General features: G+C 45.2%; 1 protein-coding gene across 5 annotated transcripts in view; it reads left to right on the top strand.

The window, feature by feature from the left end:
* LOC137369208 (kinesin-like protein KIF27) overlaps nucleotides 1–24,889 on the top strand; it is a 213,962-nt gene that overhangs the window by 48,143 nt on the left and 140,930 nt on the right. For all 5 annotated transcript variants that reach the window (XM_068030028.1, XM_068030026.1, XM_068030027.1 and 2 more), the window contains exons 7-9: nucleotides 1,297–1,478; nucleotides 2,657–2,790; nucleotides 10,234–10,407. In XM_068030028.1, the coding sequence (XP_067886129.1) occupies nucleotides 1,297–1,478; nucleotides 2,657–2,790; nucleotides 10,234–10,407 (490 nt within the window). The remainder of the gene's footprint in view (nucleotides 1–1,296; nucleotides 1,479–2,656; nucleotides 2,791–10,233; nucleotides 10,408–24,889) is intronic.

Genomic DNA, 24,889 nt, shown 5'->3' with positions numbered 1-24,889 from the left:
GAGCCTGCTTCGCCATTTAATAAGATCATGGTTGATTTGATTGTGGTCTCAACTCCACTTTGCTGCCTATCCCAATACCCTTTGACTCCCTTGTCAAGAATTTATTTACCTCTGCCTTAAAAATATTCAACGATCCTGCCTCCATTGCTGTCTGGGGAAGAGAGTTCCAAAGACACTCAAACTTCAGAGAAAAAAATTCTCCTCATCTTCGTCTTAAACGGGAGACCCCTTATTTTTAAACTGTGTCCCCTAGTTCTGGTCTCTCCCACAAGAGGAAACATCCTTTCAGCATCCACCCTGTCAAGTCCCCTCAGGATCTTAGATGTTTCAATAAGAGCACCTCTCATTCTTAACTCCAATGGATACAGACCCAACCTGTCCGACCTTTCTTCATAAGATAACCCCACCATCCCAGGTATCAGTCAAGTGAACCTTCTCTGAACTGCCTGTAACACATTTATATCTTTTCTTAAATAAGGAGATCAAAACTGTACACAGTACTTCAGATGTGGTCTCGCCAATACCCTATACAACTGGAGCAAAATATTCCTACTTTTATATTCCATTCCCCTTGCAATAAATGACAACATTCCATTTGCCTTCCTAATCATTAGCTGTATCTGCATCCCAACCTTTTGTGATTCATGTACCAGGACACCCAGATACCTCTCTACCTGTGGGAAAAAAATGATCAGTTAAGAACTGCTGGTTAGGCTACTCTAGAATTCTAAAAACTACTCTGAGCATTCACAGCGCATGAGGTGACCAGTCTGAATGGATTTCACAAATGGGTCCTGAAAATGGTGCAAGACCCTCATATCAACATGCCACTTAAAGGCCCTGATGAATTTAGCAGCTGCCCAAAAAGACATGCACAGGCCATATCTCAGCTATGTTCATAATTGGGCACAACAATGTTGAATTTATCCCCCAAAGATTGAAGTCTAAGGGACTGATACTGGTACTTTATCAAGCTTTAGTGAGAAAATACTTTTATTCAGTACTATCAGTATGCATCCTGCCAACTCTTAAAAATTCAATTTGCTATGAATTCATTAAATAAAACACAGCTCATACAAGTCACCTGCACTAAGGTATATGCCCTATACATCTGTGTATTTTTTTTATAATTTTCATTTCAGTATAGTGTTGTCTGTTCATTAACACCAACCTATGCACCAATAATACAATAATCCGTCTATTTAGGACCTGGCACACAGGTAAGTCTTTATAGGCATCTTAGGCAGTAGGATCTGCAAAGGTACGTAACTGAAGACACTTGCTATTGCTGGACAGGTGCACACAAGCCCCCCTTCATATGCTCTTGATAGGGTGGTGGCAGGTTTTCGAACACGCATTCAGATGTTAGTGGGACGTCTTGAAGAGCATGATGAGGTTCTTCGTCATAAATTAACTGATGATAGTGATGATGAAGAAGAAGGAAAGAAGAAAGAAAACACAAAAGCACAGGCTTCCAGGTAGGAAAAATATGAGCTATTAACTACCCAATTAAGAAATTATAACATCTTTTTGTACATGGTTTTAGTTTAGACTGTCTGGTTATATTATAAGCACCAGAAAAAACGAAAGAAATGTGAGTACATGCTCCTCCTATCTTCTTAACCAGAGAACACATCTTTTGGTGTCTGCAGATACCAAATTGTATTCCAGTTTGATATAGTGGATTTAATTTAAACTATGGTGGATGCTACCTTTTGATGAAATCTGCTTACCACTGCAAATTTGAATTCTGTGTTGGTATTATTACTGCAGAAGAAAATGAAGCAGTATTGTGACAAGGAGCTGAACGGCATTCTTGAGTACAACAGTAGATTTACTTTTAGCTTGGTGACAGCAGTGGTAATCATTGCAAGGAGACTTCTAAAACATCAACAAGTTTAGTGAAAATTTCAGGATGGATAGGGGGGAAATATTTTTTATTTTTTATTTAGAGATACAGCACTGAAACAGGCCCTTCGGCCCACCGAGTCTGTGCCGACCAACAACCACCCATTTATACTAACCCGACAGTAATCCCATATTCCCTATACTAGGGGCAATTTACAACGGCCAATTTACCTATCACCTGCAAGTCTTTGGATGTGGGAGGAAACCGGAGCACCCGGCGAAAACCCACGCAGACACAGGGAGAACTTGCAAACTCCACACAGGCAGTACCCAGAATCGAACCTGGGTCCCTGGAGCTTTGAGGCTGCGGTGCTAACCACTGCGCCACTGTGCCGCCCAGATTTGAATCTGATGTAAATCAAAAAAGGATTCCTTACTGTCTCTTTCATTGACGTCCTCATCGAACAAATTAAATAAATATATATTTCAATATATCTGTGTTCTCTCTATAGATATTCAAATAATACAGATTAAGCAATCGATTTAATTGTGCTCAATACAATCAAATATATCTCAAATATTCTGAAACAGTTTATTGACGGTATGGAACAATTCACTAGATTTGGCATTTGAGGGCCACTAAAGCATGGCACATGCTCTTTCTGTATTCTACAATAACTCTCGAGTCTGTTGTGGAATATATCAGTGATTATTTACTTGCAGCTTATAGAGATAAAATTTTGCTTGAGGTAGATGCCTGTAATAATTTTTTTTTAACAAAATTGTAATATATTTTCTGCTATATTAGGCATTCAATAAATCAGACTTGGAGTCGAAAACAAGCCTGTGTGATTAACAACACAAAGTTATTTAAAAAAAATGTCTTCCATGTGGACAATCAAGAAGAAGATGACCAGAAAACAGAATTGGAGTCAGAGAAAGGTACATGAATAGTTTGAGAGTAATGAGTGCACTAAATAATTCAAACTTATTTTTAATCTTAGTGAGAAATGGAACAGTTTCCCAGCTGAACGAGATTAAACACACGCTAATCAGGTGTATAATGTGTTCAATGCAGATGCACATTTACAGTGCTGCAACAGTATTTTTTGTTTAAAAACAAAATACTGCAGTTGCTGGAAATCTGATAAACAGAGGCCCAACCAGTCCCCATCCACCACCACCCTCCTCCGCCTGGCTGAACTCGTTCTCACATTGAACAACTTCTCCTTCAACTCCACTCACTTCCTTCAAGTAAACGGTGTTGCTATGGGTACCCGCATGGGTCCTACTTATGCCTGTTTTTTTGTGGGATATGTGGAACGTTTCTTCTTCGGTCCTACTCGGGGCCCCCTCTCCCAATTCTTTTTCCGGTACATTGATGACTGTATCGGTGCCGTTTCCTGTTCCTGCCCGGAACTGGAAAATTTTATCAACTTTGCTTCCAATTTCTACCCTTCGCTCACCTTTACATGGTCAATCTCCGACACTTCACTTCACTTCCCTTCCTTGACTTCTGTCTCCATTTCTGGGGATAGGCTGTCCACTAAAATTCATTATAAGCCCACTGACTCCTACAGCTACCTCGACTACACTTCTTCACACCCTGCCTCCTGTAAGGACACCATTCCATTCTCTCAGTTTCTCCATCTCCGACGCACCTGTTCTGAGGATGCAACCTTCTACAACAGCGCTTCTGATATGTTTTCCTTTTTCCTCAACCGAGGATTTCCCCCCCCCACTGTGGTTGACTGGGCCCTCAACCGTGTCCGGCCCATTTCCCACACTTCTGCCCTCACCCCTTCCCCTCCCTCTCAGAACTGGGACAAGGTTCCCCTTGTCCTCGCTTTCCACCCTACCAGCTTCCACATCCAAAGGATCATCCTGTGCCATTTCTGCTGCCTCCAGCGTGATGCTACCACCAAACACATCTTTCCAATCCCTCCTCTGTCAGCATTCCGAAGATATCGTTCCCTCTGCAACACCATGGTCCACTCCTCGATTACCCCCGACACCTCGTCCCCTTCCCACGGCACCTTCCCATGCAATCGCAGGCGGTGTAATACCTGCCCTTTTACCTCCTCTCTCCTCACTATCCAAGGGCCCAAACACTCCTTTCAAGTGAAGCAGTGATTTACTTGTAGTTCTTACAATTTAGTATACTGTATTCGCTGCTCACAATGTGGTCTCCTCTACGTTGGAGAGACCAAATGCAGATCGGGCGACTGCTTTGCAGAACACCTCCGCTCAGTCTGAAAGCATGATCCCAAACTTCCAGTTGCTTCCTATTTCAACACTCCCCCCTGTTCTCAAGCCAGCATTTCTGTCTTTGGCCTGCTCAAGTGTTCCTTTGAACATCAACGCAAGCTCAAGGAGCAGCACCTGATCTTTCGATTAGGCATTCTGCAGCCTTGCAGACTGAACATTAAATTCAATAACTTCAGAGCATGACTGGTCTTTTTTTTATATTTTATTTTTTAACCATGTGCCTGTTTTCATGTAGTTGGAGCTGCTCATTATTCTGCTATTAACACTCTCACTTGACTAATGCTTTTTCTTTTACCACAAGAATTAACTCTTTGCCTTTGTCCCAGGACAGCTTTATTTATTCTCTCCTGCCCACTGCCCTATCAAACACCTTCCCCTTTGTTCTCTTCCTCCATTCCCCTCCCCTTCACTTGCTTAAAACCTAATTCTTTTCTAAACTTTGCCAGTTCTGATGAAAGGTCACAGACCTGAAACGTTAACTCTGCTTCTCTCTCCACAGATGCTGCTGATCTGCTGAGTATTTCTAGCACATTTAAGTATTTTTTTGTTTTTTTTTTAAAGTCATTTTGTTTTTCTAGATTTTCTCCACTTCATGCATCGTTACCTGACCACAAGGACAAGCAAAACAAAGTGTAGATAAAGGGAACGCACTCTGATGGGAATGTGACAAGTTGAGTTCCTGCAGATCTGTACTCAACTTGTCATATATATTAGTAACTTACATGAAGGAATAGAGAGCTGTACATTGAAGTTTGGAGGTAGCAGTAATTTAGGAGACACAGTGTTATGTAAATGGGAGCAGGAAGGACATATACAAATTAAGTGAATGGGCAAATCTATGGCAGATCTTACAATTAGGTCTAGGCCTTTGAGGAGTGAAATCGCACAAAAAGGTGGTGAAGCATCTGGAAATTGCCTCTCCCCGCCATCCCAGCTATGGCTATTGTCAATTGAAATTTTCAAGACTGAGATTGACAGATTTTTTATTAAAGGTATCTAGGAATGTGGCTCTCAAAACTGGGTAAATAGAGTTGAGGAACAAATCATCCATGATCAAATTGAATGGTGGAATGGACTTGAGGGACTGAATGGCCTACTCATTTCTGTGTTTCTGAAACTATGGCTGGGATTTTATCAGCTCATTGGAGAAGGACTGGGAGGTGGGGGGTGGAAATGGCGGCCAAAGGGAACCAATGTGTTTACGCTGCCAGGGCATATTCCCAGAGGCGGCAATGATGGCAGGAGGAGGCCTCGCTTCAAGGCGACAGGAAGGTAATTAAGCCTGTTAAACAGGAAATTAGTTGTGATTTTACTAGCGTTTTTGCTTTTTGCATAGGGCACACAAGAACAACGGAACTTCAGAGCCTTGCCAGGTAAAAGGATGCGGAAGCTCAGTGGCAGGTCTGTCTTGGCTGCAGTCAGCAGCCATTGCGGGAGGTAGCCTAGCCTTGGTAGGGAGGGTGAAACAGAAGACCGCAGCAGCAGCAATTTAGAGGCAAGCCAAGCTTGGATACCACAGTGGATGCATTCTGTTTGAGTGTCCTCTCTGACTTGGCAATCATGTGTACAGAGAACGAGGGAGTGGGAGGCCCTGAAAAGTGGGCCCATAGCCTATTGATGCATTCAGTCAGGCCTGAGACCTCCAGTGAGGAGGAGCAGGGAGGGAAGGAGCTGCAGCCACTGGGAATGGAGCAGCAGCCCCAGTGGGGCACAAGGATCATGAGGCTGGAAGTGGGCAGGGCTGAAAAGAACACAGGTGCATGCAACCAGCCTCTTGTGCGCAGAAGATGGTCAGAGGCTGCCTTCTACAGATGCCAAAGCAGCAGTTTCACTGAAGACTGCGCCTCTCCAGGGAGGCGATCACTGAGCTGTGCGCCATGATGGAGGAGGAGTTGAGCCCAATGGGGAGTGATGGGCACCTGTTGTATTGAAGGTCACTGTGGCGCTGAATTTCTATGCCTCAGGGTCCTTCCAGGGATCTTCTGGAGATGTCTGTGGGATCTCCCAGTCTGCAGCTCATCACTGCATCGAGATGGTTACCAATCCCATCTTCAAGAGGGCCGGCCAGTATGTGTGGTTCTGCACTCATCCGGACTGCCAGGCTGAGAGGGCCATAGTGTTCAGGACCATCACTGGATTCCCCCGGTGCAGGGTGACATCGACTGCACGCATGTGGACATCAAGGCTCCCGCAGACCAGACAGCAGCTTTCATCACCAGGAACGACTTCCACTCGCTCAATGTACAACTGATCTGCAACCACCCAAAACAAATGCTTCATGTTTGTGCTGTCACGATGCCTATATACCAAGGCCTTCTCAAGTGCCCATCCTTTTCGGCCCCCTCCATGCGCCTTCAAGTATGGATGCTGGTTGATGTCAGTCAATGTCAGTTTGTGTCAGTTTCTTGCAGCTTTCAAGTAAACTTCACATCACTTAAGTCAGCTGAAATGACATTTTTTCCCCCATGGTTGTAAACTTCTGTCTGTGTCCAGTTTGATTTCTTATCAGACTTATCAAAACAAAGTTTCACTAAGGTACTGACTTTGTATCAAAGCAAAACACAGCTTTGAAGTATGGCTGTTTGTTGGTTTCAGCCCTATTTTATTACTCATGGGCCTCTCCGTCAGATATACTTTGGCCTGAAAGTGTTCTTTTTTTTAATCACAGTCCAGTGTTATTGTTTATCCGTGAAAAAGCAGCCTGCAGCTTTTAGCAGGTTATGTTACTTCAAAAAGACTTTTGGCCTTTGCAATGTATGCTGATAGATTTGGTCAATTTCTGTACACCTCCCTACAACAAACAGCATTTTTGCCTTCTATCTGAACTGTTGATGCCTCCCTGAGTTGAATAGCTTTTGGCAATCTCAACCACAAATTTCACAAAGTATCATTAATTTAGTCAAGAATATGACAGCTTCTTCGACAACAGCGGAAAAAACCTTTGAACAATGAGGACATCATGGAGCGCAAAGCCTCCTCTGAGAATATAGAGGGGAGTGGTGAGCAAGCACAATATGATGAAGATCCCGAGGGACAGCAGGCAGGGTGCAATGAGACATCTGCAAGGGAGGCTCGTGACTCACTAATACAAGTTTCTTATGAGCCTTCCGTACACACCCATTCAATCAACTAAATCTTCCACCTTCTATAGCCCTGTGGCTCTTTCAATGAATGAACCATATTCCAGGACCCATCACCACACATGACCACGACATGGGAAATACATTGACCCCATCCGGTGTACTCCTTCCCATCACATCCTTTACGAGACCCATCCATCTATTAAAGACCCAATTTAAGTAACCTTTAAGTATTTAAGTAACTGAAGGAATCTTTCTGTGGTGCAGCACATCATAATTCATTACAGACAAATAAACAGCAAGGTGACACTAATATACATGATCTAATCCCGTGAAATCCAAGTGTAGCTAGGTGGACCTTTTTATGCGCTTGCAGGTGCTTCTATATGGTGCTCCCCTGTGCTGTCAGGTGAGGTGGAGGCAGGCGGCTGACCTTTCTGCTCCTTGGCTTTCAGTGTCTGTGGTGGTTATCCTCTGGTTGCTTGAGGCCTTGAGGAGCCACTTCTGTCATCTCAGCTTCCTGAGACATTGGTGTCACCGTCAGAAGGGTAGAGGGCCCACCATCCATGCTCGGAACGCCCTGAGATGAGCTCCCAGATGCTTCAGGCAGCTGCTTCTCTTTCCTCTCAGGGCACACTTGTCCCTCCCTACTCACCTGAGGAGTTTGAGGATCTGGCGATGAGTCCAGGCATCTTGTCCTCTTCTCATCCAGCCATTGCTCCACAGAGCTCTTGGAGGAGGCAACGGCATAGAGGTCCGCTGGCATCCACTGTCTTTGTTGGATGTGGTCTCCAAGGGAGTCACCACTCTAAATAGAGGATGCCATGTCTGCACACACAAGAGTCATGGCAGCACTCATGGCCTGGATGGACTCCTCCATCATTTGCGTATGGGTGTGCATAACCTCTGGAAGCTCTGCCAGATGTTCATGCACCTCATGCTTCAGCACCTGCCACCTTGTTGATGACTCCAGAGGCATGTCATTAGCCTGAAGCTCAGCATAGCCTCACCCTCCCACAGTCCTCAGTGTTAGTGGCCTCAACTGTCACTGTCTCCGTCAGCTGCTCGGGGGCATCTGTGCTGTGCTTACCAGGTTGTGGTCCCGTTGCTAATCATGCACAGTTACCCATTGACGAGTGAGTATTTGTGCTGGTGGGGGGGAATGATGTGATGGTGAACCCTCTGCGGTCTCCTTCTCCTGCTCAGGTGGAGGGCTGTTGTGCAGGCTCAGCAGCTGGTGATTCTTGTCTATGACCTGGAAGAGTGAAGAGAGGGCAGTGCGCTTTCCAACATGTCCTTCTGACCACTCATCATCTGGAGTTGCATGTGTCTAATAGTGCACACATGAGCACTATACTTTGTGCTCACCAGAAGGTCTCTTGCTCCCATCCATTAGGCTACTCACTCTCTCAGGGCTCCACACCTTTCGCACCATCAGCAATTGCCTGTCCTGTTTCCATGCCTCCCAGCTCCAAAGCCTCTTCCTCCATAGGCTCAAGGATCACCATGTATGGCATGCCGCCTCTGGTTCTTGATCTTTCCCTTGCGTTGTGAGTTGTCTTCTGCAAGCGCATAAATTTCGAATGTTACTCATCAAAGACACGCATGATGCCTATGTTGGTGGCAAACTAACTGTCCATCATGGTGCCACAGGCATGATTCCTGCATGTGGCCAGTCAGTACTAGATGTGCAGGAGTCACTTCTGTCTGACTGGTGTCTTCCGCAGAGACGCTATCATGCACTTGACAGCCAATGCTGATGCCTGGGCATTTCCGCTAACTGGATGGGCAATCCCTTTTCCAATCTCATATTCATCTTTAGTCAGATTTAAGGCTGCAAGCTTATGCATTGCAGTTGGCTTGACAGAACACATTAGGTCATTGATCCTCTTCTGATACAGTCGCCAGGTACGTGGGACGATCCCACAGCTGCTCACCACCTCTGCTATCTCCATCCATACTTGCTTGGTTTGAGAGCCAGTCTCTTCTTGCCATCCCAAAGGAAAAGGGCATCCCTCCGAGCCCTTACAGCCTGGAGGAGCATCTCCAGGAAGGCATCAATAAACCTAGGCAAGACCCTTCCTCTGCTTTCTGCCATGTTGCTAATGTCGCCAACACTGATGTTGCCGTGGTTCCCTCACTGTTCCTTCCTGGGGCTGCTGCCTTTTAAATATGGTGGCAGCCATGTCTTCACTGGGACTTCCTCTGCCCTGGCTCCTAACTGGATGGCTCTCCCGCCTGCAGGCCGTTAATTGAACAGCTCCGAGAATATCGCGTTCCCACTTTTTGTCCCGCCCGCCTGCGCGACCATGCCGCCTGCTTTGGGTCCCGACGTCAGCACTGCGTGGCTGCCGGTAAAATCCTGGCCTATAACAACAAATTCCCATATTTATGCCAGTGTTATACTTCAGTTGTCCACAATGAGTTATGAAAAGGCAGTGCATTTAGATTCTTTCCCAGATTTTCTTTTTCCATATTCATTCATGGGATGTGGGCGTTGCCGCTGCAGTTCTTGGGGTGTATGTGCACGAGCAGTGCTGTTAGGAAGGGAGTTCCAGGATTTTGACCTGGTGACAGTGAAGGAACAGTGATACAGTTCCAAGTTGGGATGGTGTGTGGCTTGGAGGGGAACTTGCAGGTGGTGGTGTTCCCATGCATCTGCTGCCCTTGTCCTTCTAGTTGGTAGAGGCTGGGAGTTTAGAAGGTGCTGTTGAAGGAGCCTTGGTGAGTTGCTGCAGAGCATCTTGTAGATGGTACACACTGCTAGCAGCCACTGTGCATTGGTAGTGAAGGGAGTGAATGTTGAAGGTGGGGGATAGGGTGCCAATCAAGTGGGCTGCCTTATTAGCAAAAGTGCCTTGTCTCCCATTTAGTGCCTTCCTCCAGGCATCTTAGTTAGAATTGGAAAGTTTTGGGAGGAGCTGTCTCTAAACAGTTGCACCAACATACCATTGACCTAACTCTGCTAGTTCTGTTTTGAGTGTTTGGCGTAGTTTATTGTCACATTTCTTTTCTCCTTTTTTATTTGAATATGTAGCTCCACTGCAGAATTCCTCCCCTGAGGCTGACTGCCTGCGTCAGAGCCAGGTATTAAACATGAAGAAATTGAAGACTGCAGACATGGATGTGGCTCATTCCAAGCAGAAAATAAGAGAGCTTGCCATCAACATTCGTATGAAGGAAGAACTCATTAAAGAACTGGTTAAAACAGGTTAGAAGTGATAAAAGTATACTGAGTTACAGATGGCAGAATAGCAACTGGTTTGCCTTCGTGTAAAATAACCAGAAATAGCCAAAAGTATCAGTTAATATTTTTCCCTTTTTTTGTTGCTAAAGTAACGAATAGTTAATCCTCATTCTTTTATCCTCCATTTTTATTAGAGCCAGGCTCATCATCCAAAGGGTGAATCAAAAAGCACCTACTGGTTTTCCCTCTGTAACTTTGTGTGAGCCATGGGAACCTCCTAGCTCCTCAAAACAATGTAAGAGGCTCAATAACTTCAGAGGTCTTTAGGTGGCAAGGTAACTTTAACAGCACAATGTTAAAGCTTGCTAATGGGCTTATATGTCCTCTTGACCTTCAGAGCACCAAATAAACTTTCCTCTTCAACTGCATTTTTCATTTAGAAGATTGATGTTCTGACAATATGGGACAAGATGTATTTAGGACTGAAGACTAAAGTTTTAAATTTGGTTTTCAATAGCCCATCATCAGGAAGTATGTGACTTCTGTAAAAACTGATACCAAGACCACATAGGGCTCTTAGTTGTGAAGGGTTTTTGGAGAAGGACTCAGTAGTAGGGAAAATGCTAGAATCTGTTATAAAGGATGTCATAACTGCACACTTAGAAAATAATAGGATTGGGCAGAGTCAACATGGATTTATGAAAGGGAAATCATATTTAACAAACCTGTTGGAGTTTTTTGAGGATGTAACTAGCAGAATAGATAAGGGGGAACCAGTCAGTGTGGTGTATTTGGATTTTCAGAAGGCTTTCAATAAGGTCCCATGCAAGCAGGTTCATAAGCAAAATTAGAGCACATGTGATTGGAGGTTATATGCTGGCATGGATTGAGAATTAGTTAACGGGCAGAAAACCAAGAGTAGGAATAAATGGGTCATTTTCAGGATGGCAGGCTGTGACTTGTGGGGTACTGCAAGGATCAGTGCTTGAGCCCCAGCTATTCACATTCTATATCAATGATTTTGATGTTGGGACCAAATGTAATATTTCCAAGTTTGCTGATAACACAAAACTAGGTGGTAATGTGCGTTTTGAGGACGATGCAAAGCAGCTTCAAGGGGATTTAGAGAGGCTAAATGGGCAAGAACATGCCAGATGGAATATAATGTGAAAAAATGTGAAGTTATCCACTTTAATAGGAAAAACAGAAATGCAGAGTATTTCTTAAACGGTGAGAGATTGGGAAGTGTTGATGTGTTGGGGCAGCGCAGTGGTTAGCACCGCAGCCTCACCGCTCCAGTGACCCGGGTTCGGTTCTGGGTACTGCCTTTGCGGAGTTTGCAAGTTCTCTCTGTGACCACGTGGGTTTTCACCGGGTGCTCCGGTTTCCTCCCACAGCCAAAGACTTACAGGTTGATGGGTAAATTGGCCATTATAAATTGCCCCTCGTATAGGTAGGTGGTAGGGGAATTGAGGGAAGGTGGGGACGTGGTAGGAATATGGGATTAATGTAGGATTAGTATAAATGGGTGGTTGATGGTCGGCACAGACTTGGTGGTGTTTCAGTGCTGTATCTCTAAATAAAAAAATAAATGTCCAAAGGGACCTGGGTGTCCTTGTTCATAAATCACTGAAAGCTAACATGCAGTTGCACAAGCATTTCGGAAGGCAAGTGGTATGTTGGCCTTTATTGCAAGAGGATTTGAGTACAAGAGTAAAAGAGTCTTGCTGCAGTTGTACAGAGCCTCTGTGAGACCCCACCTGTACAGTTTTGGTCTCCTTACCGAAGGAAAAATGTTATTGCATTGATAGAGTGCAACAAAGGTTCTCCAGACTGATTCCTGTGATGGCGGGACTGTCCTATGAGGAGAGATGGAGGAGCCGGGGCCTGTATTCTCTAGAGTTTAGAAGAATGAGAGGTGATCGCATTGAAGTATACAAAATTCTTACAGGGCTTGACAGGGTTGATGCAGGAAGGATGTTTCCCTGGCTAGGGTGTCTAGAACCAGGGGACCCAGTCTCAGAATAAGAGGTAGGCCATTTAGGACTGAGATGTGGAGGGGTTTCTTCACTCAGAGGGTGGTGTCTCTTTGGAATTCTCTCCCCCAGAGGGCTTTTGAGGCTCAGTCATTGAGTATGTTCAAGACAGAGATTGATAGATTTCTAGATATTAAAGACGTCTAGGGATATGGGGATAGTGCAGGAAAATGAGGTAGATCATCAGCCATGATCTAGTTGAATGGCGGAGCAGGTTCGAAGGGCCGAATGGTCTACTCCTGCTTCTATTTCCTATATTCTAGATTGCTCAGCCAGGGGAAACAACTTCGCAGTGCCTACCCTGTCAGGCCCCTTTGGAATCTTGTATGCTTCAATGAGATCACTTCTCATTCTTCTAAACTCCAGAGTCAGTTATGGCCTCTACTGGTTAAAACACTCCCTATCTAGATGCAGAGACTGGAAGAATGGCCACTTAAATGCATTACTGGAGAGCTGCTATTAGCTGTGAAATTGTATTTCAGCATGAATCACCAACTTCAAAAGAGAAGGGGAGAAAATTGAAGGAGATTTGAGTTTCAGTGTGGAGAGAGTGCTGTTGCATATTTGGTTGATTAGAATTTTCTAAAGTCAGTTGGCTCCCTGATTTACCCAGAAGTCATCGTCCTAGGTACCAGCTTGCAATGCTGTGAATGAAGTTGTTTGATGAAATACTTGACCCCTTCATGAAATTGGCATCACACAGTGGCTGAGGGAAACAAAGTCTGAAATGACAGATTTCTGTAAGCCTGTACTTTGAACGGAAAATACTACTAGCCATTTTTTTTTTAACCTTTTTAAGTCCAAGTTGTAGAATTGCTCACCCCATTATGGTCATATCATGGTATAGTCTTACAGAAACAAAAAAATTAGAAAATTTACAGCACAGAAGGAGGCCATTCTCCTCTTCTGTGCTGGCCAAAAAAGAGTAATTCAGCCAAATCCCACTTTCCAGCCTTTGGTCCGTAACCCTGTAGGTTAAAGTGCATAGTCAAATATTTTTTTAAATGTGATGAAGGTCTCTGCCTCTAGCACCGTTTCAGGCAATGAGTTTCAGACCGCCACCACCTTCTGGGTGGAGAAAGTTCTCCTCAACTCCCCTCTAATCCTTCTGCTAATTACTTTAAATCGATCCCCCTTTGTTATTGATCTTTCTACTAAAGGAAATAGCTCCTTCTCATCCACTCTATCGAGGCCCCTCATAATTTTGCACACAATTAAATCTCCTCTCAGCCTCTTCTGTTCCAAAGAAAACAAGCCCACCTATCCAATCTTTCCTTATAGCTAAAATTCTGCATTCCTGGCAACTTCCTCATAAATCTCTCTACCCTCTCTAGTGCGATTGCATCCTTCTGTAATTCAGTGACGAGAACTGTACATAGTACTCTATCTTGGCCTAACTAGTGTTTTATACAGTTCTAGCATAACCTCCCTGCTCTTACATTCTATGCCTTGGCCAATAAAGGAAAATATCCCATGTGTCTTAACCACCTTATCGACCTGTCCTGCTACCTTCAGGGTTCTGTGAGCATGCACTCCAAGATCCCTCTGTTCCTCTACATTTCTCGGTATCCTACATTTATTGTGTATTCCTTTCCCCTATTTGCCCTCCCCAAATGCATTACCTTGAACTTCTCTGGATTGAATTTGATTTGCCACTTTTCTGTCCACCTTGATATCTTCCTGCAGTCTACAGTTTTCTTCCTCACAATCAACCACACAACCAATTTTTGTATCATCTGAAAACTTCTTAATCATGCTCTGAACATTTAAGTCAAAATCACAAAAACAATGGACTTAGTTCTGACCCCTGTGGAACCCCATTGCAAATAGCCTTCCAGTCACAAAAACACCTGTCAACCATTACCCTTTGTTTCCTGCCACAATTTTGGATCCCTTGAGATCTTTCTTTTCTGACCAGTCTGCCATGTTGGAACTTGTCAAAAACCTTGCTAAAATCCATGTAGACGACATAAAATATGCTACCCTCAACAACGCTCCTATTTACCACCTCAAAAAAAAATTTCTTATTTTATTAGAGATACAGCACTGAAACAGGCCCTTTGGCCCACCGAGTCTGTGCCGACCAACAACCACCCATTTATACTAACCCTACAGTAATCCCATATTCCCTATCACCTACCTACACTAGGGGCAATTTACAACGGCCAATTTACCTATCACCTGCAAGTCTTTTGGCTGTGGGAGGAAACCGGAGCACCCGGGGAAAACCCACGCAGACATAGGGAGAACTTGCAAACTCCACACAGGCAGTACCCAGAATCGAACCCGGGTCCCTGGAGCTGTGAGGCTGCAGTGCTAACCACTGCGCCACTGTGTATGTAAAGATTAAAGGAATGAAAAGTAAAGTTAAATTACATTTTAAATGTGATCATTATTGTTTCCATGTAATAAAATCTCCACTCATAGTTCTTGTCCTACTTTATCCTGATTGCTATATTGTGTCAGTGCCCTAAAAATGCCTTAAATGTCCTCAAAATGCAGAGTAGCTGAAATCTGGGAAACCAAACGAGCGAATGCAATGCAAAATGAAAACAAAGCATTCCTCAGAAGAACTGGCCAAGCTGAGTTGTCATGATCATGGCTCAGAAATAGTGTGTTAGGAGACTGCAAATATGTCACTTTGCGAATATGTGCAGTTTAAAAAAAAAAATAAAGCTGAGAGATTATCAGAGTGAAACGACCACATGATGTCTGTATTTTTCCCATAATTTAGTCTGAGGTCATCACAGTTCCTAAAATGATTGGCATCTAAAAGGATGAACTCTTGCAGCACAAGTATCATTCAGATTGGTTAGTAGTAAAATTGAAGAGGTTTATTTGCAAATCAAGGGCATGTACGATGGTGTTTTGATCTTAATAGTTAAGTAGTAAAAGTTATCATTTATGTGATTAAAAGTTAAATTATTATTTAGATTACTACCATATTGGTGTTACAATTTAGGAGTTCAGTCTTTAGTTGTATGGCTAAGTGTGTCTGGTCACTTGACCTAATATCTTATGTGGCTTGGTGTCAAATTTTGTTTGATGCTCTTGTGAAGCGCTTTGGTATATTTTACTATGTTAAAGATGCTATATAAACACATGTTGTGTAAACAGAGTGGAAAGTGCATCTCTGAACAAAATTAGCTGTCATTCTTGAAACAACAGGAGAGAGGGACAGAGAGAGGTTACAGATGTTAAAAGACTTAGAGTAGCATGAGTCAAATAGACAGAGACATTGAGTGTCACATAGAAGACTAAGGGAAATGAGAAGTATGCCAGGTAGTCCAAATACAGCTGTCAGGATAAAAAGGCAGATCTACCCAGGAACAGAAGAAAACGGAAATCGCATGTACAAAGAGACGTTCATCACTCTGATGTGCCAGGTGGCGAATATCATCCCAGAGAAAAGCAGAGGCAACCAACTCCACTGTCAGCTCAGAAGAACAAGATCATATAATTTCCTGAAATTATTGTTGATGCTGTGAGCACATCAGTAAGTGGAACTAATTGCACTTGTAATATATCTATAACAACAACAACTTGTATTTTTATAGCACTTTTTAATGTAGTAAAATTTCCCAAGGTGTTGCACAGGCACATTATCAATCAAAAATTTGACACTGAACCTTGGTTCTGAAAGCTGACGCTGTACAAAACCCTGGTTAGACCCAACTTGGAGTACTGTGAGCAGTCCTGGGCACCACACCTTAGGAAGGATATATTGGCCTTGGAGGGAGTGCAATGTAGGTTTACAAGAATGATACCTGGACTACAGGGGTTAAGTTACAGGAGAGATTACACAAATTAGGCCTGTTTTCGCTAGAATTTAGAAGGTGAAGTCTTCAAGGTATTAACAGGAAAAGACAGGCTAGATAAAGATAAACTATTTCCACTGGTTGGAGATTCTAAAACTAGGGGGCATAGTCTAAAAATTAGTACCAGACCATTCAGGAGAGATGTTAGGAAGCACTTCTTCACGCAAAGGGTGGCAGAGGTTTGGAACTCTCCCACAAACAGCAGTTGAAGCTAGAACAGTTGTTAACTTTAAATCTGAGATAGATTTTTGTTAAGCAAAGATATTAAGGGATATGGGCCAAAGGCAGGTATATGGAGTTAGACTGCAGATCAGCCATGATCTCATTGAATGGCGGGACAGGCTCGAGGGGCTGAATGGCCTACTCCTGTTCCTATCTTCCTATGTTCCTATGTAATCACAAGGAGATATTAGGACAGATGACCTAAAGCTTGGTCAAAGAGGTATGTTTATGGAGTGTCTTAAAGGAGGAAAGGGAGGTAGAGAGGCTGAAAGATTTAGGGAGGGAATTCCAGAGCTGGGGTCTTGGCAGCTAAAGGCAGGGCCACCTACGGTGGAGTGATTAAAATCGGGAATGCTGACGAGAAAAGAATTGAAGGAACACAGATATCTGAGGGTTGTAGGGCTGGTGGAGATTACAGAGGTAGAGAGTGGTAAGACCGTGGAGGGATTTGGAAAAAAGGGTGAGAATTTTTTTTAATGAGGCATTGTTCAACTGGGAGCCAATATAGATCTATGAACATAGGTGATGGATGAATGGGATTGATGCAAGTTAGGACATGGGCAACAAAGCTTTGGATGGTCTCACGTTTTTGGAGGGCAGAAAGTGGGAAGCCAGCCAGGAATAGTCAAGTCTATAGATAACAAACCATGGATGAAGATTTCAGCAGGAGATGAGCTGAGGCAGGGGTGCCCAATGATACAGAAGTGAAAATAGGTGGTCTTATGTGGTGGAGATATGTGGTCGGTAGCACATCTGGGGGTCAGATATAATGCCAGTGTTGTGAACAGTCTGGTTCAACCTCAGACTATTGCCAGAATGATGGAGTTGGTGGAGAGGGAACGGAGTTTGTGGTGGGGACAAAAGACAATGGCCGGAATTTAACGCAGCCCCTGTGCCAAGGGGAGGGGGTGGGCATAAAATTGTGAGTGGGGGGGTTGCTGTGCCATCATCTACCAGCCCCTGCTGCTATTTTACCAGCAGCAGGGGGAAGTGGCAAACAGCCTTCCCATCTCAGGCCAATTGAGGCCCTTAATTAATTGGCACTTAAGGGCCCCCTCCCACCCCTGCTGGTATTTTACCAGTGGTGGATGGGCACTTCAGCACCTGAGGAAGCTGCCCAGTAATATCTGTCGGCCTCCTTGTAGTCTGTGGGGCGGGCCCTCCTGATTGGGCACCCTGTGCCCCAAGGAGGGCCCCCCAGCACGGGCCTCCCCCACTCAAAAGCTAAGCTCACACCCTGCAGTCTGACCCAGCTCCCCCTAGCCACTTGTCCGCTGCGAGGCCCGATCCCCACGGCTGTTCTCTGGCCTGAATCCATCGTTTTACCCTCTCGCTGGGTGTAGTCCCAGCAGTGGCCACGCTCCCAGTGGCACTGTTGAGACTGAAGAGCTGCTGGCCCTCTGATTGGCTGACAGCTCTTGGAGGTGGGACTTCCTGCCTCAGAGGGCAGAAGTCCTGACTGAGGTCAGAAGAGCCTGGGCCATGCAAAATAGCAGCATGGCATCCAGGCCTGGTGGAGGCGGACTCGCCCCCGACTTTTCAGCAGGTGGGTGAGGCCACCGCCTTAATGTTAAATTCCAGCTAGTGAGTGCTGAACCGAGCTGAACTAATAGAAGCCATCTAATGCTGTTAATTTGTCAATGATGTAAGGAGTGAGACATAAACTAATCTCACCATGATGTTAATCTTGGTTGCAAAGCTTAACACCAATTTATAAGGAGCAAGCCAATTAATGTTGAATTACTATAACATCGCTGAACTATTTTTTTTATTCATTTGGGGGATGTGGGCGTCGCTGGCTAGGGCAGCATTTATTGCCCATTTCAAATTCCGTTGAGAAGGTGGCGGTGAGTTGCCTTCTTGAACCGCTGCAGTCCTTGGGGTGCAGGGACACCAACAGTGCCGTAAGGAAGGGATTTTGACCCAGCAACAGTGAAGGAACTGTGATGTACTTCCAAGTCGGGAAGGTGTGTGGCTTGGAGGGGAACTTGCAGTTGGTGGTGTTCCCATGAATCTGCTGCCCTTGTCCTTCCAGGTGGTAGAGGTGGGAGGTGCTGTTGAAGTACCCTTTGTGAGTTGCTGCAGTGCATCGTCTAAATGGTACACACTGCTGCCACTGTGCATCAGTGGTGGAGGGCGTGAATGTTGAAGATGAGGTATGGGGTGCCAATCAAGCGGGCTGCTTTGTCCTGGATGGTGTCGAGCTTCTTAATGCCAAAGGGATCAAGGGATATGGGGAGAAAACGGGAGCTGGGTACTGAATTAGATGATCAGCCATGATCTTTTTTGAATGGTGGAGCAGGCCCAAAGAGCCGAATGGCCTACTCCTGCTCCTGTTTTCTATGTTCTTGAGTGTTTGAGCTGCACCCATCCAGACAAGTGGAGAGTATTCCATCACACTCCTGACTTGTGCCTTGTAGATGGTGGACAGGATTAGGAGACAGGAGATGAGTTACTCGCTGCAGAATCCCCAGCCTCTGACCTGCTCCTGCAGCCACAGTATTCATTCAAAAGAGCTGAACTCAAGAGGTGAGGTGAGAGTGACTGCCCTTAACATTAAGGCAGCATTTGACCGAGTATGGCATCAAGGAGCCCTAGCAAAACTGAGGTCAATGGGAACCAGGGGGAAAACACTCCCCTGGCTGGAGTCATACCTAGCGCAAAGGAAGATGGTTGTGGTTGTTGGAGGTCAATCATCTGAGCTCCAGGACATCACTGCAGGAGTTCCTCAGGGTAGTGTCCTAGGCCCAACCATCTTCAGCTGCTTCATCAATGACCTTCCTTCAATCATAAGGTCAGAAGTGGGGATGTTCGCTGATGATTGCACAATGTTCACCATTCGTGACTCCTCAGATACTGAAGCAGTCTGTGTAGAAATGCAGCAAGACCTGGACAATATCCAGGCTTGGGCTGATAAGTGGCAAGTAACATTCGCGCCACACAAGTCCCAGGCAATGACCATCTCCAACAAGAGAGAATCTAACCATCTCCCCTTGACATTCAATGGCATTACCATCGCTGAATCCCCCACTATCAACATCCTAGGGGCTACCGTTGACCAGAAGCTGAATGGAGTAGCCATATAAATACTGTGGCTACAAGAGAAGGTCAGAGGCTAGGAATCCTGAGGCGAGTAACTCACCTCCTGACTCCCCAAAGCCTGTCCACCATCTACAAGGCACAATTCAGGAGTGTGATGGAATACTCTCCACTTGCCTGGATGGGTGCAGCTCCAACAACACTCAAGAGGCTCGACACCATCCAGGACAAAGCAGCCCGCTTGATTGGCACCCCATCTACAAACATTCACTCCCTCCACCACTGACCCACAGTGGCAGCAGTGTGTACCATCTACAAGATGCAATGCACCAAGGCTCCTTAGACAGCACCTTCCAAACACGCGACCTCTACCAACTAGAAGGACAAGGGCAGCAAATACATGAGAACACCACCACCTGCAAGTTCCCCTCCAAGTCACACACCATCCTGACTTGGAACTGTATCGCCGTTCTTTCACTGTCACTGGGTCAAAATCCTGGAACTCCCTTCCTAACAGCACTGTGGGTGTACCTACCCCACATGGACTGCAGCGGTTCAAGAAGGCAGCTCACCACCACCTTCTCAAGGAAAATTAGGAATGGGCAATAAATGCCGGCCTAGCCAGCAACGCCCACATCCCATGAATGAATTTTTTTAAAATGTGGCTGGTTCAGTTCAATTTCTGGTCAATGGTGATCCCCCAGGACGTTGATAGTGGGGGCTTCAGCAATGGTAATGCCATTGAATGTCAAGGGGAGATGGTTCGATTCTCTCTTGTTGGAGATGGTCATTGCCTGGCGCTTGTATGGTGTGAATGTTACTTGCCACTTATCAGCCTAAGCCTGGATGTTGTCCAGGTCTTGCTGCATATGGACATGGCTGCTTCAGTATCTGCCGAGTCGCGCTTGGTGCTGAACATTGTGCAATCATCAGCGAGCATCCCATTTCTGACCTTATGGTGGAGGAAAGGTCATTGATGAAGTAGTTGAAGACGGTTGGCACCAGGACACTACCCTGGGGAACTCCTGCAGTGATGTCCTGGAGCAGAGATGATTGACCTCCAACAACCACAACCATCTTTCTTTGTACTAGGTACGACTCCAACCAGTGGAGAGTTTTCCCTCTGATTCTCATTGACTCCAGTTTTGTAGGGCTCCTTGATGCCATACTCAGTTAAATGCTGCATTAATGTCAAGGACAGTCACTCTCACTTAAGCTCTGGAGTTCAGCACTTTTAGTCCATGTTTGAACCAAGGCTGTAATGAGGTTGGGAGCTGAGCGGCCCTGGCAGAATCCAAGCTGAGTGTCAGTGAGCAGTTTATTGCCGAGCAAGAGCAACTTGATAACACTGTCGACGACCCCTTCCATCACTTTGCTGATGATCAGGATTAGACTGATAGGACAAGTCCAACCTGGTCAATAACCGCCCTGCTTTTTGTGCACAGGACTTACCTGGGCAATTTTCCACATTGCCTGGTAGATGCCAGTGTTGTAGATGTACTGGAACAGCTTGGCTAGGGGTGCAGCTAGTTCTGGAGTACAAGTCTTCAGTACTATTGCCAGAATGTTGTCAGGACCCATAGCCTTTGCAGCATCCACTGTCTTCAGCCGTTTCTTGAAATCATGTGGAGTGAATTGGATTGGCTGAAGACAGACATCTGTGATGCTGAAGACCTCAGAAGAAGGCCAAGATGGATCATTCACTCGGCACTTCTGGTTGAAGCTGGATGCAAATGCTTCAGCATTGTCTTTTGCACTGATGTGATGTGCTCCCCCATCGTTGAGGATGGGGATGTATGTGGAGCCGCCTCCTCCTGTCAGTTGGTTAATTGTCCACCACCATTCACGACTGGATGTGGCAGGCCTGTAGAGCTTAGATCTGATCCGTTGGTTGTGGGATTGCTTAGCCCTGTCTATTGAATGTTGCTTCTGCTGTTTGGCATGCAAATAGTCCTGTGTTGTACCTTCACCAGGCTGACATCTCATTTTTAGGTATGCCTGGTGCTGTTCCTGGCATGCCCTCTTGCACTCCTTTTTTCCTTATCCAATCCTCTATATCCCTTGACATCCAGGGTTCCCTGGACTTGTTGGTCCTACACTTCACCTTAACGGGAACTTGTTGGCTCTGAGCTCTCACTATTTCCTCATTGAATGACTCCCAATAGTCTGATGTAGACTTTCCTACAAGTAGCTGCTCCCAGTCCACTTTGGCCAGATCCTATTTTATCATATTGAAATTGGCCTTCCCCCAATTCAGTATCTTTACTGCCGGTCCATCTTTGTCCTTTTCCATAACTACCTTAAATCTTAGAGTTATGGTCACTATCCCCGAAATGCTCCCCCACTGACACTTCTACCACTTGTCCGGCTTCATTCCCTAGGATTAGGTCCAGTACTGCCCCTTCTTTTGTAGGACTTTCTACGTGCTGGCTCTAAAAGCTCTCCTGTATGCATTTTAAGAATTCCGCCCCCTTTAAGCCTTTTGTACTAAGACTGTCCCAGTTGATATTGGGGAAGTTGAAATCCCCTACTATCATTACTCTATTATTTTTACACCTCTCTGAGATTTGCCTACATATATGCTCCTCTATCTCTCCCTGACTGTTTGGAGGCCTGTAGTACACTCCCAGCCAAGGGATTGGATAAAGTAAAAAAAAAAAGGAGGCTTGTGGCAGATTCAGAGCGCTGAAAACAGTGGAGGCACCAGAGGATTTGATTTTGATTTGATTTAGAGATACAGCACTGAAACAGGCCCTTCGGCCCACCGAGTCTGTGCCGACCATTAACCACCCATTTATACTAATCCTACACTAATTCCATATTCCTACCACATCCTCACCTGTCCCTATATTCCCTACCACCTACCTATACTAGGGGCAATTTATAATGGCCAATTTACCTATCAACCTGCACGTCTTTTGGCTGTGGGAGGAAACCGGAGCACCCGGAGGAAACCCACGCAGACACAGGGAGAACTTGCAAACTCCACACAGGCAGTACCCAGAATTGAACCCGGGTCGCTGGAGCTGTGAGGCTGCGGTGCTAACCACTGTGCCGCCCCACCACTGCGAAGAGGGGACAAGAAAAAACACTGGCAGGCAAGATAAAGGAAAATCCCAAGGCGTTTTGTAAGTATATTAAGGGAAAGAGGATAACCGGGGAAAGAGTAGGGTCCATTAGGGACCAAAGTGGCAATCTGTGTATGGAGCCGGAGGACATAGGTGAGGTTTTAAATTATTACTTTTCATCTGTGTTCACTATGGAGAAGGACGATGTAGGTGTAGAGATCAGGGAGCGGGATTGTGATGTACTTGAACATATTAGCATTGAAAGGGAGGAAGTATTAGCTGTTTTAGCGAGCTTAAAAGTGGATAAATCCCCAGGCCCAGATGAGATGTATCGCAGGCTATTATGTGAAGCAGGGAGGAGATAGCAGGGGCTCTGACACAAATTTTCAATTCCTCTCTGGCCACAGGGGAAGTACCAGAGGATTGGAGGACAGCGAATGTGGTACCATTATTCAAGAGGGTAGCAGGGATAAACCAGGTAATTACACGGCGGTGAGTAGGGAAATTATTGGAACAAATTCTGAGGGACAGGATTAACCTCCACTTGAAGAGACAGGGATTAATCAGGGATAGTCAGCATAGCTTTGTCAGGGGGAGCTCTTTCTAATTAACTTGATTAAATTTTTCGAGAAGGTGACTAGATGTAGATGAGGGTAAAGCAATTGATGTAGTCTACATGGACTTCAGTAAGGCTTTTAATAAGGTCCCGCATGGGAAATTGGTCAAGAAGGTAAGAGCCCATGGGATCCAGGGCAATTTGGCAAATTGGATCCAAAATTGGCTTAGTGGCAGGAGGCAGAGGGTGATGGGCAAGGGTTGTTTTTGTGAATGGAAGCCTGTGACCAGTGGTGTACCGCAGGGACCGGTGCTGGGACCCTTGCTGTTTGTAGTGTACATTAATGATTTAGACGTGAACATAGGAGGTATAGACATAGAAAATAGGAAACAAATAGGAGCAGGAGTAGGCCATTCGGCCCTTCGAGCCTGCTCCGCCATTCATGATCATCCAACTCAGTAACCTGTTTCCGCTTTCTCCCCATACCCTTTGATCATCATTAGACCCAAGAGCTATATCTAACTCCCTCTTGGGAACATACAATGTTCTGGCCTCAACTTACTGTATGATCAGCAAGTTCGCAGATGACACGAAAATTGGTGGTGTCCTAAATAGTCAGGAGGAAAGCCTTAGATTACAGGACAATACAGGGCTGGTAAGAGCAGTGGCAAATGGAATTTTAATCCTGAGAAGTGTGAGGTGATGCATTTTGGGAGGACTAACAAGGCAAGGGCATATACAATGGGTGCTAGCGTCTGGGATTTTACCCACAGACAAACGAGAGAAATTGGGAACAATTTGGCTTCCCCCTTCCAATCAAAAAAGAGCAAGATTAGTACAGGTTTTCTTGTGGTTGTGTGTGATTGAATACTAACACGTCTGCAACTGAAATGAGTAGCTCTCCAAGCCAGAGCGAAGTAACTTGTGATAAGATAAAAGCACTGTCTATGGAGGAGTTGAGAAAAGTGGCTGAGCAGTGTGGGATCACTGTACATGGCGAGGCTAGAAAGTCTGAACTCCTAAGGCTAGTGGCCAACCATTTTTCCCTTGAATCTGAAGGAGCAGAAGCAGGGTTAGAAGCAGACTCTGAGAGGGTACTGCTCGCAAAGATACAGTTGGAACAAAGAAAACTTGAATTAGAAGACAGGGAAAAGAGAGAAGAGAGAGCCTTCCAGAAGGAACGCGAAGAACATGAAAGACAGGAGAAGGAACGAGAGAGAGTGAGAGAGAGGGAGAAAGAATATTCCAGAAAGAATCCAAAGAGAGTGAGCTGAAATGGCTTGAGTTAACTAGGGGGCGACAGAGTAACCCCAGTGACAGCATGGCCAAAATGGAGGAGCAGATTCAGGGCTGGGCAGAAAATTGCTAAAACTCACTCAATTAATTCCAAAATTCAATGAGGAAGATGTGGAAGTGTTTTTTGTGTCTTTTGAGAAACTGGCAAGACAGCTAAAATGGCCAGCTCAGACCTGCTCTCTCATTGCAAAGCAAACTCACTGGAAAAGTCCATGAGGTTTATTCCTTGTTGCCAGATGGGAGTTCATCAAATTATGAACTAACCAAAAATGCTATCCTTGCGGCATATAAATTAGTACCCGAACCCTCCCGCCAAAAGTTTAGAACCCTCAAAAAGCAAACTTATCTGGAGTTTGAAAGAAGTAAGCAGCTGGCTTTTGACCAGTGGTTGAGGGGTCTTGAAATACAGCTCAGTTATGAGACTCTCAGAAGTAATTCTGTTAGAGAAATTTAAAAACTCTCAACTCTCCC

This window comes from Heterodontus francisci, chromosome 4 (genome assembly GCF_036365525.1).
Source record: "Heterodontus francisci isolate sHetFra1 chromosome 4, sHetFra1.hap1, whole genome shotgun sequence".
In the NCBI taxonomy this organism is placed as follows: Eukaryota; Metazoa; Chordata; class Chondrichthyes; order Heterodontiformes; family Heterodontidae; genus Heterodontus; species Heterodontus francisci.
Note: the sequence above shows the minus strand (reverse complement) of the source record. Positions and strands in the feature narration are given on the sequence as shown.